At 34.3% G+C, this 18,169-nt stretch overlaps 1 protein-coding gene across 1 annotated transcript; it reads left to right on the top strand.

Moving 5' to 3' along the window:
- The first annotated feature begins 14,950 nt into the window (after nucleotides 1-14,950).
- LOC111365670 lies at nucleotides 14,951-15,394 on the top strand. The gene has a single exon (XM_022986209.1). The coding sequence runs from the start codon at nucleotides 14,951-14,953 to the stop codon at nucleotides 15,392-15,394; it is 444 nt and encodes a 147-aa protein (XP_022841977.1).
- The last annotated feature ends 2,775 nt before the right edge of the window (nucleotides 15,395-18,169 follow it).

Raw genomic sequence — 18,169 nt, 5'->3', positions numbered from 1 at the left:
TAAGCCTGTGTGCGAGCGCGGGCTTCCTTTATTTCTTTTTCCAACTTAGTCCTCCATTTAATTGCACACAATGCCCCTCAACATTGATAATGTACAATCTGATCCTCAAATTTTGATTTCCATATCACTTTTGGCCTCCAAAATTACTACCCCAGTTCCTTAAACTTTCGGCACTTTTTGCATTTTGGTCCCCAACTTCACAATTTTGTACGCTTTTGCTCCCTTTTCACTTCCTTTTGCCTTGTTATCTTACCTTTTGGGGTTAATGACCTACAAAAACCAAAATTACCCAGTCATGAGTCGATATCCGCTCCTTTAATCAAGATACAGTTTTCAATATATATGTAAAATTATTTATTTTTTTAGAATATGTGGTTGAAAAAATGAATTTTTGATAAATTGGGGTTCAAACAAGGGCTTAATATAGATACGAGCCTATAGTCATTCAAAATTTCTTGATAGTTTCGTACTTTTTTTAGTTACTAGTGTGGATAATGTGCGTTGCACGTTGGTTGCTTAATGCTGAAAATAAATGCACGTAAAATTTGGAGAAATTCATTCAAAAATATGAAATCTATTCATGAATTAGTTCAAATGAATTTACTTGTTATCTATTTTCTTTGTATATTTTTTGATTCTTCATATGAACATCTACTATTAATTTTATTGAACTTTTTGGTCATGAATGTATTCTTAACTAAATATAAGCAATGATTTGATGATTACCTATCATTCAACAATGGCAAAGTGTTGTCAGTCAACAATTCTTTCTTAAAATTCTTCTCATAGTTCTACAAGCCAAAGACGCTTAGTATGGATTTTGTTTTCGAATAGTTCATATCTTCAGTTGGTGATTGTGGAAACTTCCATCCTAGCTGCATCAACCAATATTTAAATTTTCAGAACATTTGAAAATGGAGATATTCAAGAAGAAATATATATTATTACGATCATCTAAAAAGAAATCCACTATCCTTCTCAAGACCTTATTTCCATGTCAAAAGTTGGTACAAGATCAAGATCATTAACAGAAGTTTTCAAAATGAAGCAATTTTTTTTACAAGATTTAGCATGTTTCCATCCTAGATTATATTTAGCAAACTTGGGAGGGATAAATTCAATTAAAAGTGAGGATTTCCCCACTTAACAATCACCTGAAAAAGTTTGCGTTAAACGAGCGCAAAGAAAAGACCAGAAGTAATTGCATTTGCTGCCTCATTTGGCCCACACAAGAACTTCTAACTTACACTTTACTGGATGAAATGCAAGAAAACACTCTCTTCAAATTTGACTCTGGATCTTTTTCTTCAAATTTTACTCTGACTCTCTCTCTTCAAACTATCTCACAATACATAAAATGGAGAAAAAAAAAAGTGAGCAACATGCTATTAAATTATAAATTTAACCCCTTTTCAATACCCAGACTGGTGGTGATTTTATAAGGAGGTAGTAAGTATTAATTGGAAACTATGTTACCAATGTGATAGGAAAAATGCTTTTTGTATGAAAATTTGATTGGATATAGAATTGTGAAAACCTATAAAGCAAAATTCACTAAATGGGACCATGTATCGCTGAGATATCTTCTAGTTAATGTCATTAAAGGTAGCTTTTAAGAATCTCAGGCGTTCATCAAATTATATATAATATAAACACGACTGACTATCTGCAGTTAGTGTATAGCAAAAGAACTATATGGCCATCAGAAGATAGAAATGTTGAAATGAAGAAAATGAAACACTTACAAGTATGCCGCCCCAACCCAAAGTGAAAAATAATACTAAGTAATACAATCAAAACTTAAATAAGTAAAATTGTAATGTATCTTTGCTTTGAAAAGGTTGCAAAGAGCCAAGGGATATTTAACAAGGTTGAAGAAAGTGCTTAGTTAATTTTCAATTTGCACTGTGTTCGAAAGAATGAAAAATAAGTTCAAATTAATATATTATTGAGTTTTCTCAGTTAATATTGACAATAGGTACATGTAAAACATATTCAATGTAGAAAAAGGATTTTCAAATTACCCATATAATGAACAGCGGGCACTAAGGAATTTAAACAAAATCACTTTAAAAACTTCGATTTGTAACAACATACTAACCATAGAAATATCATTTTTCCACATCTTCTTTGTTACGTCCTCTTTCAAACATTCTAATGCATCCCTAAACTTCTTCAAAAAAACATATCCCTCCAATGAAGGCACCTCCCTCAGTTTAGCCTAAACTAAAGAATCTGACAACTTATTGAGTCATCAATTCTCATCCAATTGAAATGAAATGATAGAAGGAACAGAAACTGAGTTCCTATCTATTTAGCAACTATCTAGATTAAACGATGATCTAGACAGGGACATTTGACAGTTAAAAGGAACTGATTTTTGCATATTTAATTTTAGAACTTCTATAACAATATAAATAAAAATTCATTAAGACCTCTGCGAACAATTCTACAGCAGTAGATAAATTTTTCTCGAATTTGCTCAAGTTACGAATTGAAAGCCTCTTCCGCTGCTCCATTAGCTAGTTCATTTCTTCAACCACCACCTCGTGAGGCTAAATTGTTGCGATGTAGAGGAGCTCCTCGTATTCAAAGGGGAAAATGAGTCCACTTATTTTAAAAATGATCCAAAAGAATATACAGCGTAAAAAATAAAATAATGAATGCGTTGATAAAACGACAAATAAGCCATAATAATACTGGAAGGAGACGGGATTACCTTTATTCTTCCTCTTAGCTCATGAAAATTCCATAGGAATTTGGGTAAAAATCTCAAGATTACATCCCTAAAATTCAAAAGGAAAAAAAGGTGAATTCATATTGCAGAAAATTGGAAATTCATGCCCCTCTTGAACAAGCAAACAACCATATGATACTAAAAAAATAAATTAAGTACATTTTAGCCAAAAAAAAAAAACATAATATTTACCTCAATTTCGATCTTAGTTGTTGAACTATCATTTCCTCTATATTCTTGGAATCATCACCAAGAAGCCCACTCTCCTAAACAATGTCCTATATTCTAAGGAAAATTAATCATGTACAATACAATAATTTCTTACAACCACGCTAACAACCAACGCAACAACGCTAAAATGAGGGAAAAAGAATAGTGACCTCGAAAATAGTCTTTGGATTTTGATGCATCAATATTTAAATGATCAGTCATAGCTAATTGTAAGAAAATCAACTGAGTCTTTAGAATCCACTAATTCTAATTTCATAGAAAATGACCTTTAAATTTCAAGCTGCTATAATTCCCTACACAAAAGTTTAAAAAAAATTAAATGTAATATAGACAATCAAAATTATATTCACAAAATATGAGTTTTGACCATCAATATCAACTGCATCAACGTTAAAACTATATTCACAAAATATGAGCTTTGACCATCAATATCAACTGCATCAACGTTAAAACTATATTCACAACATCAACATTAAAACTATATTCACAAAATATGAGCTTTGACCATCAATATCAACTGCATCAACGTTAAAACTATATTCACAAAATATGAGCTTTGATCATCAACCTATCTTCCTTTTCCCTCTATGTCCATATTAAATTATAATCTCCCTTAAATTCTATAAATATTTAATAAAGAATTAATTTGCCAAACTGATTGGTAATATGATATAGCCCACCCACCGTTAGTCTATTATATCCACGAGAAAAATATGTTAAGAGAATTAAAAAGGGCAAATTTGCAGGGCATGAAACCAAAGAAAAAACTATTAATTCATCCCAAGCATTCCATCAAATTAAGCAACTAAATCCTACCAAGAAATAGTTTTTATTTAACCAAATGAAATCATTAAAAAATAAAAATTTGTGTGTTAAAAGAATCTAATTTGAAGAGGAAAATGGAAAAATAGGATGTAAGTAGATTTTTCTGCACTATGTAAGGATGGTTGTGTGAGAAAGAAAAAAAATCTGTTTCAGGAAGCATATTGATAAGTGTGTTTTTACACACTTATTTAGCACTTTTTGGGACTTTATTATTGATAAAATTGAGTAGATTTCTATTTATAATTGTGTAATTGTTACTTTTGTAGGCTAAAACCCCGGAAAGAAGTATAACGAGCAAAAAGAGAAGGAAAAGGACTTGAAGTGCAATTATGGAAGGGCCTAAATGTAATAAAAGTCAAATTTTGAGGACTAAATTGCACTAAATGAAAGTTGAAGGATCTAATCTGCAATTTCGAGATTTTTTGGTCAATATTTTTATTATTTTATCCTTATTTTATTCTAGATATTTTTAGGATATTTATGTTGTGTCTAATAATATCTTTTTTATATATATATTATATTTTATCCTAGATATTTTTGGGATATTTATGTGTCTAATAATATCTTTTTTTTATATTATATTTTATACATATTCCATATATATACTAATATAACTTGGTAGGTAAAAAAAATTCCCCAAACTCTTTCACTTTTCTCTCTATCTCTCTTGGTCTCTCTCTCTCTCTCTTTTTCTTCTTTTAGTTTTATTTTCTTTTGTTAATTTTAGTTTTATTTTGGGAATCAAGTGGATATAGCAAGGAGATCATTAAGGAAAGTCTGAAGAATACATTGAAGGAATTACAATTCGTATTTAAAAGGGTTTTATCTCAACTTTTATATTCCTTTCATTTAGTTCTTCATGTTTGTAATGATATGTTTATGAGATTCTCTTTGTTATTTTGTTAGAATGATGAACTAAACAAGTTTATGTTGGAATTCATGTATTAGCTTAACATATTTTCATTAATATCGTGTTATATGTTGTTAGATATGCATTTGTTATCAAAATATTGGTGTATTAATTATCATGTTTAATATTACTACATTTATTTGACGCCAATAGAAGTTGTGGTTAGGTAGTTGCGTAATTATTGAAAAATAGTATGGACCGAAATAATTAATACCATAGGTTTGTATGGTTTTGACTATACGCATTTAGGTATCCAGACATGTATACCTACCCTATGTGACCCGTTGAGTTATTTTCACAAAAATTGAATGCAGTTGTTTGGTTTAGAACGACATAGAAATATGTTAATGCCAAGCAATTAGGGTTGATATCGCTCGACAGAGGTTATTGACTAATTTTGAAAAATCGGGTCTAACCACATAGTTTGGTAATTTACATCAACGCATAATTGGCTTGAAAAGGGTTAAGCGAAATTATAAATTCCAACATCTTTTAAAATCAAAATTTTCCACTTTTTAAGTATTATTTAAGTATTTTAAATCAAAATCGAGTTTTCGCCTTTTTATATTTTTTAAAATCGAACTTTTAAATGTGTGTATCTTTTTCGTTAATTTGAAACAAATACACTCGTAATTGAAAACAACACTCTCTGAGGGATCGACTGGAACTTAAAAGGTCCATTATACTACTTGATCGCGACCCGTGCACTTGTGGCGTGCCATTTAATACCGATCACATATAATTAAAAAATAGATAAATATTTTTTGTTGCTCCGTGCAGTAGCTCCATGCACCGCACGAAGCTAAAAAATTAAAAAAATAGATAAATATTTTTTGTTGCTCCGTGTAGTAGCTCCATGCACCGCACGAAGCTATTTTTAGCTCCATGCAATGTGTTTTATTTTTTTTTTTGTTTGCCTAAAAAAAATGTTGTTATTATTATTTTTTTAATTTTTTTTTTTGCTTTTTGTTAAAAAAATGTTTTTATTCGCCGTCAAGTTTTCACTTGTTAAAAAAAATTTCCACCATCCTAAAACACAAGTGAAAAATGAAATATATGAAAAAAAAGAGAGATTTTAAACTTTAAAATGAAGTGGGAGAAGAGCACAGACCTGATATCCGACTAATTACTCCAGCGTCACTATTCCCATCGGTTGATTCATTATCATCTGGAAGTTATCTTCGAACAAAATTAATACCATGCCGTATAAGCACGGTAATCAAATGAAAACTTAAGAAAAGTGAAGATTAACTCAAAAGAACAAAAAATTGAGAAAACATACTTACATACAAATTAGAGAGATTCAACTGCTCGTCTTGATTGTCTGTTGTCTAAAATGGTCTATGAATGAGCTTGGTCACAGGTGTTATAATTTTGGCCGGAATTGGAGCAATAACAACTTCTATGAACTCTTTACAAGAAAGAGAGAAAGAAATTTGATAAATCAATTTACAGTAAGAAAGAAATTTCAATTCACCATCTTGTTTAATTTTTATCATCTTAATACATTTTTTTGTGAACAAGATTGCCACCATCTTATTTAATTTATACAAATCAAATTACAAGATCTAAGAAAATATGTATACAAAATGTCACTTCATCGAGTATTGTTGCTTTAGATAAAACTAAAGTCTTTAAACTTTTATTTGCCTAAATTTAAAAAAAATAATAATAATAATAATAAGTGAGGGGAGCAGCAGCTTCGTGCACACACGGAGCTTTAAGCTATAAAAGCTCCGCGTGCGCACGAAGTAGCAACAATTTTTTTATTTTTTATTTTTGCCTAAAAAAATGTTTTTATTATTTTTTTTTTCTGCTTTTTGTTAAAAAAATGTTTTTATGCTCCGTCAAAAAAGGTTCATCCATATTTAATTAGACAATTAAACTCTTATCAATTATTAGGGACAATGGTTTTGAGGGAGTCTTGTTTAATTTTTATCAACTTAATACATTTTTTTGTGAACAAGATTGCCACCAACTTATTTAATTTATACAAATCAAATTACAAGATCTGAGAAAATATGTATACAAAATGCCATTTCATCAAGTATTCTTGCTTTAGATAAAACTAAAGTCTTCAAACTTTTATTTACCTCCTAGTGCAAGCTATTATCCATACAAAAACATATAAAAATTTTAGAAAAAATGATGATTAACTCAAGAGAAAAATTGAAAAGCAGAATTCAAAAAAATAGAAAACAAATGGTTATTTGAAAATACAATGAAATATACTCACATAAAAATTACAAAGATTCTGATTTAAAATGTTTGCTGATGATACGTGACCATGGAACTGCTCGTCTTTAGCTGTATAAACAATCTGTAATGGAGTTTGGCCACGGGTGTTGCAATTTTGGACAGAATCGGATGGAAATATGACCGTGCGTACAAATAAGTTTTTGGGTTGATCAATCTTGGACGAAATTTGATGGAGATATGGCCGTGTACAAATAAGTTTTTGGGTCAGGGTTTCATCAGATTTTGGAGGTATGAGATTATGGAGTGGGATGAGAAGATGTTTGAACTGACGGTTGTGTGAAGTAATGAAAGAATGGAAGGGGAAAAAAAGGAAGACGATGGAAAATTGCGGCACGTGTCCAGCCAATATTTCGCTCTTTTATATATGTACGACAATGTTAGACAGAATTGGATGGAGATATAGCCGTGCGTACAAATAAGCTTTTGGGCCAGGATTTTATCAGCTTTTGGAGGTGTGGGAGGATAAGGAGATGTTTAAGCTGATGATTGCATGAAGTAATGAAAGAATGAAAGGGGAAAAAAGGAAGACGATGGGAAATTATGACACGTGTCCAACCAATGTTTCACTCTTTTTTGGACAGAATTGGATGGAGATATTGCCGTGCATACAAATAAGCTTTTGGGTTAGGATTTCATCTGATTTTGGAGGTATGAGATTGTGGAGTGGGATGGGGAAATGTTTGAGCTTATGTTTGCGTGAAGTAATGAAAGAATGAAAGGAGAAAAAAAAGGAAGAAGCTGAGAAATTGCGACACGTGTCCAGTCAATGTTTCGCTCTTTTATATATGTAGGATATGATACTTGAGAATCTTGTTTCTTTAAATATAATGTTCTTCGTCTCCGAATCATCGTTATGTGACATGGGTGAAATGATAATAAGGTGTTTGGTAGGGATTAAAATTAAAATGTGTGGTTGAAAAGTTGTGAGACACATGAAAGATGTGGTTAATATTGATTATTTGACTTTGATTTAGATTAAAATCTGATCTCTTCTAAACAGCTCTAAATTTGTGGATATGAAACTTCATTAGTTATATCATATAATGTTACATCACATGATTTTAGTCCCCAGTTGAATAAATAAAAGAGTAATGCTATTTTTAGGTCATGCTTACCCTTAGACAATGGTATGGTAACCGTCACACTCTCTTTTAATTTGGCATGTAGCTTAAAATCATTAGAGAATTTGGTTGTTGACCTCAAATCCGATCGATTAAGTGGCCAACAAATCTCGACCATCTCCTTGTCACTTAGGCATCACCTGCGTATCGGAAAACCATTAGGTGCGAAGGTTAAAATTCCACATAAAGATCGACAACCATTTGCAATCTGATGGTCAAATCAATTGTCAAAACAAGAAAGTAAACGAGTGCAATAGAGATAAGCGAGTGACTTGACTATGGTTTAGATAACTTAGCTTTTGAGAGCAACGACTCACATATATAGAGGCGGCATGTAGGTCAGGATGAGCCATTGAATTGGGCCGTATGAATTAATTTGGCTCGATCAAATTGACAATATCGATGCCCAACTAGTTAACATGGGTCCTAATTTGCCGCGTGTACACCATGTAATTTATTGATATAGCAATCATCCTCCAAATCCAAGTTGTACATTTTATGTGTGGGCTGGAAAGGATTAGTTGTAAACAAGGAAATGCCTACAAATTGCCTCTAAAATATAAGTCAATCCCAAAATAGAAGACTTCAGAATTGCCTATGAAATATGAGGTGAACCCAAATAGGTGTGGCTTTCCCAGTGACCTAAAAAATATAGTCGACTTCAAATAGCCTCAGTTACGAAATGCCTTTGAAGATAACACCTCGAGATCTCATAAAATTTTGATAGCATCTCCCTTATCTTCCATGGGGGACGCAAATATTTGAAATTATTGGAGGTACAATCAAACTTATTAAAAAGTTACTAAAAAAATATGTATTCTACAAAAATAAATGCACATGATCACTATCACAAATTCACAAATATCATATATATGATAAATTACAATTCCCAAAAAATTCCAAATAATCTCACATATTTGATAAATAACAATTTTCAAGGAATTCTCAAATTAAATATCACAAATGACAAAATAATCTCAACTCCCACTCTCTCAATTGTCTCTCAGTTGTACTGTCATAGCCGTAACTATATTCTAATAAAAAAAACCCGACTACCGTTACTGCTCAATTCTGATTTTTTCCTCTAAAACATTTTTAAAAAATGGGTCCTGAAGCTGGTGGATCACTTGACTCACTAGGACCATGAGTAGGTCCGCCAATGCCTGTCTTGTAGACTAAATCAACCTCAAATACAACATAATATCTCTAATGCACGCCACCAGGGCATATCTCCCAATGGCAAAGGGGAGGGCGGATAGGGCTCAGCGCGGCAGTGTGCAGAGTTCGATTCCTCGTAAGGTGGAATTGACTTTGTTGCAAGCGGGAGTTACCATATGGGTTAACAGCCTTGGCTTATCCATATGCTCTCCACCCTGGCTCCTGGGAGGCACATCCTGCGATTTACCTCCTCCACGATGGCCCAGGATAAGGTCGGTGGGGGCCCTTAAGGTTGGGGTTCAACTTTTTTTTTTTAATATCTCTAATGCACATATAAAGACTAATCGGAGACCTTCTTCCCTTCAAATACCCCTGAAGATAGAGTATATTATGACATATCAATCTTTTTTCAATCTCTGTCAGAAAAGTAGCTTAAAGTAATACATAAATCATGAAAGACGTGACGAGCCCGTCCAGTTGTATGCACATGACCATGTATCGCTATATGAAAAGAGTAATGACAATAATAAAAATAGGAGTACATCAATGCATGCTCACAGCAAACTCTATGCTAGTAGATATAGTAAGATGCTCGAAGATTATCAATATCACATCAATTCTCCAAGTATGAATTGTACTATTTATACGAGTTGGACTTGTAAAAATGTATAAATATAGCGTGAATTTTAATTTTCTTGCCTGGATTATGTAAGCGAGTTCTCGTTCAGCAATTGGTACTCTTGTCTAAGCAAAGTCAAATAATCAAATCAAATAAGTTAATGGAGGTGGGCCTTAATAAGTTGACTCTATCATTGGGTATTCAAATCAAATAGAGTTGGCTTATGCAAGTTAAAGAAGGCACGTCCATTTGGGTTCTTACGTTAGCTCCCTTGTCGAGGCTACATAAAATTCCCAAATGGGTTAATAGAGGTGGACCTCAATAGATCCCTATCTCCCTTATTGGATTTTTGAATAAAATAGAATTTACATTTCTAGGTCAAAGGAGGCGAGCCCCTTCTATAAGACTATATAAGATTCCAAACAAGATAGTGTAGGTAGACCTCACTAAGTCCCTAGCTTCCTCGTCGGGTCTTCGAATCAAATAGAGTTAGCCCGTGAGAATCTAGTGAGGTAAGATGCCCTTCGAGTTTTTAGCTTGGCTCCTTTGTTGAGACTTTAGTAATATGATCATATCAAATAGTGAGGTATTTGTGAAACAATCATCTTACAAGGTGAGGCACATGTAATAAGAAATCTCTGACCCCGCGCTAGTATCAAAGAGCAGGGACTCATGGGCTCGACTTTAACAGTATGATAATTACGATCCGATCTTAAAGTGCAAGGATATATGTATTCACATTTAATAATAAGAATTTTACAAAATGTTAGAAAGAGGAACAATCATCTTGCGAAGAAGAAATAATTGGTTCGACGAGCAATTATCCTATGAGGCTGAGAAATCTCATGAAGCAAGATATCTTGTTAATTGTGAAATAACCGGAACAATTATCTAAGAGGTCAAACATATCGCGAGACAAGGAGTAAAAGAATCATCCATTGAGGTCGAGAATAGATTTCGGATCACCTTATGAAGCGAAGAATACGTATAATAAGTGAAACGATAATCTGTCGAGGCAAGGCATCTTGTGAAGCGAGAAATAAAAAGAGCAATTATCTAGCGTGACGAGGCATCTCATGAAGCAAGGATTGGATAGAAAAATCATCGTACGAGGTGAGATATATCAAGTGAGGAATATGTGAAAAAATTATCTCACCAGTCAGGGAATAAGTGGAACAATCATCTTACAATGCATGGAATGAGTAGAACAATAGGAAATTTTCACAATAGGGCCACACTCGAAATTTAGGGTCCGTTTAATTGCAAAAATGGAATATGGATGGAAAAAAAACGAATTTCAGAAAATTAAATTGTCTAGAACTTGTTTTATTAGAAATTGTCAATTAATGTGTTTGATTGGTATAATTTTTCACTTGAAAAATGTAAAAATTTTGGATCTTTTGGTGTTCGTTTGGCTTTGTTTTCCATGAAAATTATCAATTAAAGGGATAATTTTTTTTACAATTGTGGATGGAATTTGTTCCCATTGCTAAAAATAAAATTAAAAAGAAAAATGAAAACTGAAAAACCCAATTCCCACCAAAAATGATTTTCCTTAAAAAGCAAGAAAAAATGTCATGTGAGCCTTCCGTGGAAAACCAATTTCTTAGAACTTTTGACTATCAAACGACCCAAAATGATGGAAAATGGAATTTTCCATGAAAAATGGAACCAATCAAACAACCTTAATATCAAACCTATTGGGCCCATTTTAATCTCAATAGTACGAATAAAACTGGACGTCCAGGGGCCTGGACGTCCAGGCACCTATTTGGCGCCCCCTTATTGGGGGGTCGTCTGACAGTGACAGGCGACCCCCCAATAGGGGGGCGCCAAATAGGCCCCTGGACGTCCAGCACGTCCCCAATAGTACTGACAGCCCAACTAAAAAAAATAGAAATAAAAATATTACTTTTCCGCACCACTATATTTTATTATTATTTTTTAATAATCTAAGCATGAAATTATGACCTTCCACCTTGGTCGGATAATTATTTTGGCCGCCATAAAGCTTGATGGTCTCAAAAAAATTGAAATATGATTCATATTTACAACATCATAATTTTTGAAATTCTTGTGTCGTGAATACGCCCGATATCTGAAGAAGCCAAGAGAACCGTATACAGTTAAAATAATAATGTAATTTCTATAATATGTGATTTAACATATTGTTTGATTAAATCGATCAACAAGTTATTGTTAAAAAAAAATATTCAATCTGAAACAATATTTACCAATAATTTAACATATTTCCTTCAATCACTTTTATTGCGCAAAAATTATAATCAATATCTATAATTAATGATTATGTATCATCATTTGGAGACGTTGCTATGATTATTTTATTTTATCGCATTGAAGGTGTTTGACAATTTTTTACAAGAGGAATTTATCAAAATGTCACTTTTTTTGAAAATACACAAAAAACTTTGATGTGCACACAATTTGTACAAAAATGTCACTTTCTTGTTGTCAAATATTTAAATTACCCTTAATTTGACCTTTTTGGAGCATTTAATGCTCCTTCATGATTGTTTTTCAAAATAATTAATGTTGTGATTTGATTGTTTAATTTGTATATTATAATAATTGAATTTATGAATCTTATATTGTAAAATACGATTTTAGTTAATAAAAAATGAATATAAAATCCTTCAAAACCCTAGTTAACATTAAAAAACAAATTTCTTGTCAAAGAAACCCTTATTTCATTCATCTTCTTCATCCATTTTCTTCTTCCTCAAAAAGACATTACTTCATCCATCTTCTTCATCTATCTTGAAAGGTCAGTTATTACGAATTGTTTATATTTCTATGTAATAGCTTACTTTTTTTAGAATGTTAAAAACAACATGGTAATCACTACTATTAATCATGATGGTCTTGTTTTTTTAATATTTTTGAAGGAAAAACATACCAAAAATATTTTGAAAAATGTGAAGTATTCCATATTTAATGAAGCATTCAGTCATTTATTTCTGGAAATAGGTTCTGATGTTGTAGTTGTTGTAGTTGAGAAATGATTATAAGCATTAATGCTACCAAACACATTTGAAGCTTCCCGACAGTTCCGACACTTGAACTGTCGAACTTGACATTTCGAAACTGTCGGGATCGACATTTGAACTGTTATACCCGACATTTATAAACTATCGGGATAGATAACTAAACTGTCGAATTGGACAGTTAAAAATTCTTGACACCCTTCATTTGACCTTGTTGTATTGCATAGGTTTAAATATTGGAACGTGTCACTTCCATGCTATTATATAGTGGACATTTTGATTGCGCATAATTCTTATCGTTGCAATCCCAACATTTCAGGTATGAATAATAATTTGAGATTCATCGTGTCGCACGGGAGAAAGTTTGATCATGTGAATGACGAATGGAAGTGGACAGGGGACAAAACCACTTCCATTTTAGTGCCGAACAGTATTAAACTACCGGGGCTATTGTTACGGTTGAACGAAAAACTTGGCATTTTCGATCCACGCACAAAAATGGAATTGAAGTTCAAAGTTCTGAACATGAATATACTGCCAGCCGAAATACTCGAAGATGAAAACGTAAATTGGTACATATCAGTTCATAAGGAAATTGTCCTCTGCGTTACGACTTTGGAAATCGGTTTGCCAAGTGTTGAAATGGAGAGGAATACAAATTATAGCCAACAATTGTTCGCCGCAGCGGAAGATCACCAAACCGTACAGGACGACGAGCTCAATCATTAGCACAGTGTCCCAAACAATAATGCAGCGGATGTTCCAATTTTCGATGTTGGGACTGCACCATTAGATGAGATGTTGGATGATCCCTTACATGGTACAAATACTGGTAACATTGCTGACGTTGACGAAGAACTATTATCACATTCCAAAAGTTTGGATACATGCGACTGGATTTCCACTGTGAATACGTCGGATCTTACCGAAAGGTAAATATTTTTTACCAAAAAAGAGTTGTACTCAAGAATTCGTCTACTTGCTTTGCGAGAGAAGTTTCAATTTCAGGTTAGCAGGTCAAGCCTAAAAATGTTAACCGTTGTATCCACGGACGATAATTGCAAGTGGATATTACGTGCTTCGAGTGTCAAGCAGTCTGCCATCTTCATGATCAGCAAATTCAACAATGTGCACACATGTTCCATAGATTATCGCCGTAATGCACATCGACATGCCACTAGTTCCGTAATTGCCGAGCAGATTATGGGGAAATTGGATAATACGTACGGATTGTATGATCCTACCGCTATTGCTCGTGACATGGAACGTGAGTTTGGTGTGAAAATTAGTTACCATCAAGCACGTAGGGGAAAGGTCGCTGCTTTACATATGCTACATTGTACACCGGGTGATAGCTTTCAAAAACTTTCTTCCTACTGTCACGTCCTAGGAGAGAGTAACCCGGGGACAGTAACATACATCGAAGTAGATTCTCGTAACAGGTTTCACTACCTTTTCCTAGCTTTCGGTGCAAGCATTCGGGGTTACCTGCACTACGTGAGGCCCGTTATTTATGTTGATGGCAGTCACTTGAAAGGTCCGTACAAAGGTACCCTTCTACTGACAACTGCCGAAAGGAATAGATCATGGATGTGATTTTTATCAAATTTGAAAGATCTTATAGGTGACTCGGACGAATTGGTGTTTGTTTCCGACAAGAAAAATAGTATTGAAAACGTCATTGCCCACCTATTTCCTCAAGCTCACCACGGGTGCTGTGTCTGGCATATGAATTTAATCTAGCAGTACAACAACGCAAATTCAATATTTCTATTCAAAAGAGCCACAAGAACTTACCGGACCAAAGAGTTTGAAACACTTATGGGACAGTTTCGTAGGGTAAGTGCAAGAGCGTACGGGTACATGGAGCGAGTAGGTTTCCCATTTTGGTCACGAGCACTATTTGTTGGCCAACAGTACAACATTTTGACCAACAACAACGCAGAATCTTTAAATTCAATGTTGAGACATGCCTGTTCGATACCGATCACGTGCTTAGTGGAACACATTCGGCATACTATGCAAAATTAGTTTTATGAACGTCGAGCAAGTGCAACCACATGCAGTACCGTTCTGTCACCAAAGATGGAGAATGAGTTACGGACGACATTCGAAGCAGGTACTAGGCTGAGAGCACATGGCTTGACAAATAACTTAACACAAGTTGGAATATCCAACGACATTGACATTGTAGACTTCTCCGAAAATACGTGCACTTGTTGTGAGTTCCAACTGAATCGTATGCTGTGCGTTCACGCAACCCATGCTGCTTGCTTGAGAGGTAAGTTATTGTACAATCTCTGCTCACCGTATTACACATTCGAGTACTGGAAGGGTGCCTATGGAGAAGCTATATATCATATTTTACGTGAAGTGGATTGGAATGTTCCAGTCGAAATTATAGGTACTCCTATTATGCCCCCCAGTGTACATCGTCTTCCAGGTAGACCACCCATACGACGTAAGCGATCCAGACACGAGTGTACCCACGGCTCAGGAAATGCACTCGCTGGGTGGACTTGGTCATAACCGGACCACATGTTCGAACCACACTATACCACGTCCGATGTAAGCAGCATTTTGCATGTGAGTGGTTGAAGTTGTAAGTGAAGTGTTCCCCCGATGTCGTTTGTTTATGACAATGTAAATATTGTATTACTATTTTCATTCTCTTACGCATAAACATTACTCTTTCTTATGTTCACAATTACAGTACGCAAATAGGCACAACGTACTGCATAACAGCCTCGAACCAAAAGAAAATTTTGTTGTGCGTAATATTGTTGCCATTGTTGACACATGTAAATTGAATGTACGGAATACGAAACGTTCAACCATTATACATGTTTCCTTTCAAATGCATATTACAAACACATAACTTTTTGCGCATAACACTGTCCGCATTGTTCATAAAGTACGTTGACTGTACACATGAGGTTGTGTTCGTTCACCCAAAATACATGTCATATGAATATGTATGCTACATACATAGAAAATTTGCCAGTAAACCCCGACAGTTCACCTGTCGTTCTCGACAGATGGTGCCTGCTATTCTCGACAGTTGTTCGATGCTCCGCTTAACAAAATACACATAACTTACCCACGAGAGTTTACTACATGCTACAGAATTGGTACATATGTAACAAAATTCATCCCTTACAAAAAAGTACTATACATAGATACGTAGAAACCCACACACGCAACGAAGTCGGACTCTTCACTCAGAGCTAACACTTGAACCTTCTTTCCCACCGTAATTATCCGAACTGATGACAATTACCTCGGGCGATGGAACGCAACCCTGTCCCTCATCCTTGTGACGTTCAACTTCATCTGCATCCATAAATGGGACAACCCATTCAAGCACATTTGTCGGAGACTCACCTGTATCACTTGCAACTTCGTCCAGGTTCGGAAATGGAATAACGGTGATGGCTCTCCTACCACCATTCGAACTCACTTCCTCATTGTCCGAAGAAATTACTATGAGACATAGCGGGATTGAACCAGGTGTCGACAAAGGCTCCTCAACTACCAGCGGTGAATTGCTTCCCGTGGATGATGCCATTGTTTTCATATGAAGAAACAGACTTCAAATACTGTGATACGTTCCTGCTACAAGATGCCTCACAAAGAGTCTCATATATCCCACTTAAAGAGTGCAAGCCATGCTTTATACTGAAGGTATTTGAGGACATTTAAAGCAATTTAACAACCAACCACCATTTCATTTCTACTTAACACTTGATTGACCATTAGTGTGATGGTTAAGGGTGTAAATGTACTTTAATGCAGTCCATAAATGGTGAGAATTATGAGTAAATTGTACCTATGTGCAAGACCTGCAATGCCTACATAGGTAGCTGGATTGACAATCAATTTTGAAGTTAAATTACTTTACTGAATTTTTGTAGTCCTTAGTCATAATTGAATACAGTTTTGTAAATTCTAAATCATATGAATTGCATTAAAAATTGATAAAATTAATGTCTCTGCCAATGAAGATGAACATTGGGTGACACAACATGCCATTTCTCAAATAAACTTTAATTTGTACGAACAAGCAAATTTATACTAAAACGCATGTTGAAATAAACATACACCGGTTTTAATGTTGGGGCCAACGTAGCAAACGAATTATTTATACTACGGTAATGCGAATTTGACAATAATCGTTGTCCTCGATCCTTCGACCACGCTCCATTACACACAAAATCATTACATACCATGATTCATTTCTGCAGGTATAACACCTCCAACTCCAATAAAATTAAAGTACAAAATACTACTACTTCACCAAGTAGCATGAACATCAATTTAACTAGGGTACAAACAAATGTCATGTCTCAATGTCCGTTCCACTTAACCATATCCCAACATGGAATTTAAGTAATCTCATTACCCCCTTGAGATTATTAACCACATCATATGGAATAGGAGTAATAGTCTCCACAGTTGCACCTTCACGCATGAACCTAGGTTTGATCTCTTTGGCTGTTTTTTGGTGCTAATCACTACACCTGTTGATTTAGCCTTAACCTTCATTTTGTTTGTACTCTTCATCATTTTGCAAAAATTCGTCATCGACATGATGAACTCAAAAATCAGCCCTCCGAATGAATTTGCTGCCTACCTGCATCAGGTGTCTGCTACAATGAAATGACACAACAGAGAATGCTCGTAACTATCCATCCAATCAACATAAAAACCAAAAAAATTACTTACCCATGGAGTACGAAACGTGCATGCAATCTATTCATTTTAATTGTGATGTTGATCTACCATTTCACATTTCATGAACAATACATGCATTATTTTGTCAATGCATACACACAAAATAGACCGACAACACCATCTCATGCTTGCACTAAACATTTAATATCGCAAAACGATATGTACTCTACATAAGACAATTCAACGTGAAGCATATTTTATGAACAATACATGCATTATTACATCAACGCGTACACACAAAATTGATCGGCAATACCATCCCATGCTTGCACTAAACATTTATTATCATAAAATGATATGTACTCTACATAAGACAGTTTAACGTGTAGCAAATGGCTTAGCAAACGTATCCGTCCATAAAACAAACCAAATTAAAAGCATGTCCTCGTTATGAAGAATGTATCTACTACTACAACACACATTACCAAACAACTTGAATTCACTTATTTCTTTACTCTCTTTGCCCTTCCCCTTGTGTATGGAGTCCGGGTAGGTGGTGCAGGACGTCGAACACGAGTCAATCGCCGCTTGTTTGTGCTGCCCACATTGCCTCCCTTTTCTGGTACGGTC

The sequence above is a fragment of the Olea europaea genome, chromosome 17, assembly GCF_002742605.1.
Source record: "Olea europaea var. sylvestris chromosome 17, O_europaea_v1, whole genome shotgun sequence".
NCBI lineage: Eukaryota > Viridiplantae > Streptophyta > Magnoliopsida > Lamiales > Oleaceae > Olea > Olea europaea.
This window is presented reverse-complemented; position numbering and strand designations above follow the sequence as displayed.

What these genes read in the sequence shown, in the direction of transcription:
- LOC111365670 (XM_022986209.1), top strand. Translation starts at nt 14,951, where the DNA reads ATGGAGAATGAGTTACGGACGACATTCGAAGCAGGTACTAGGCTGAGA.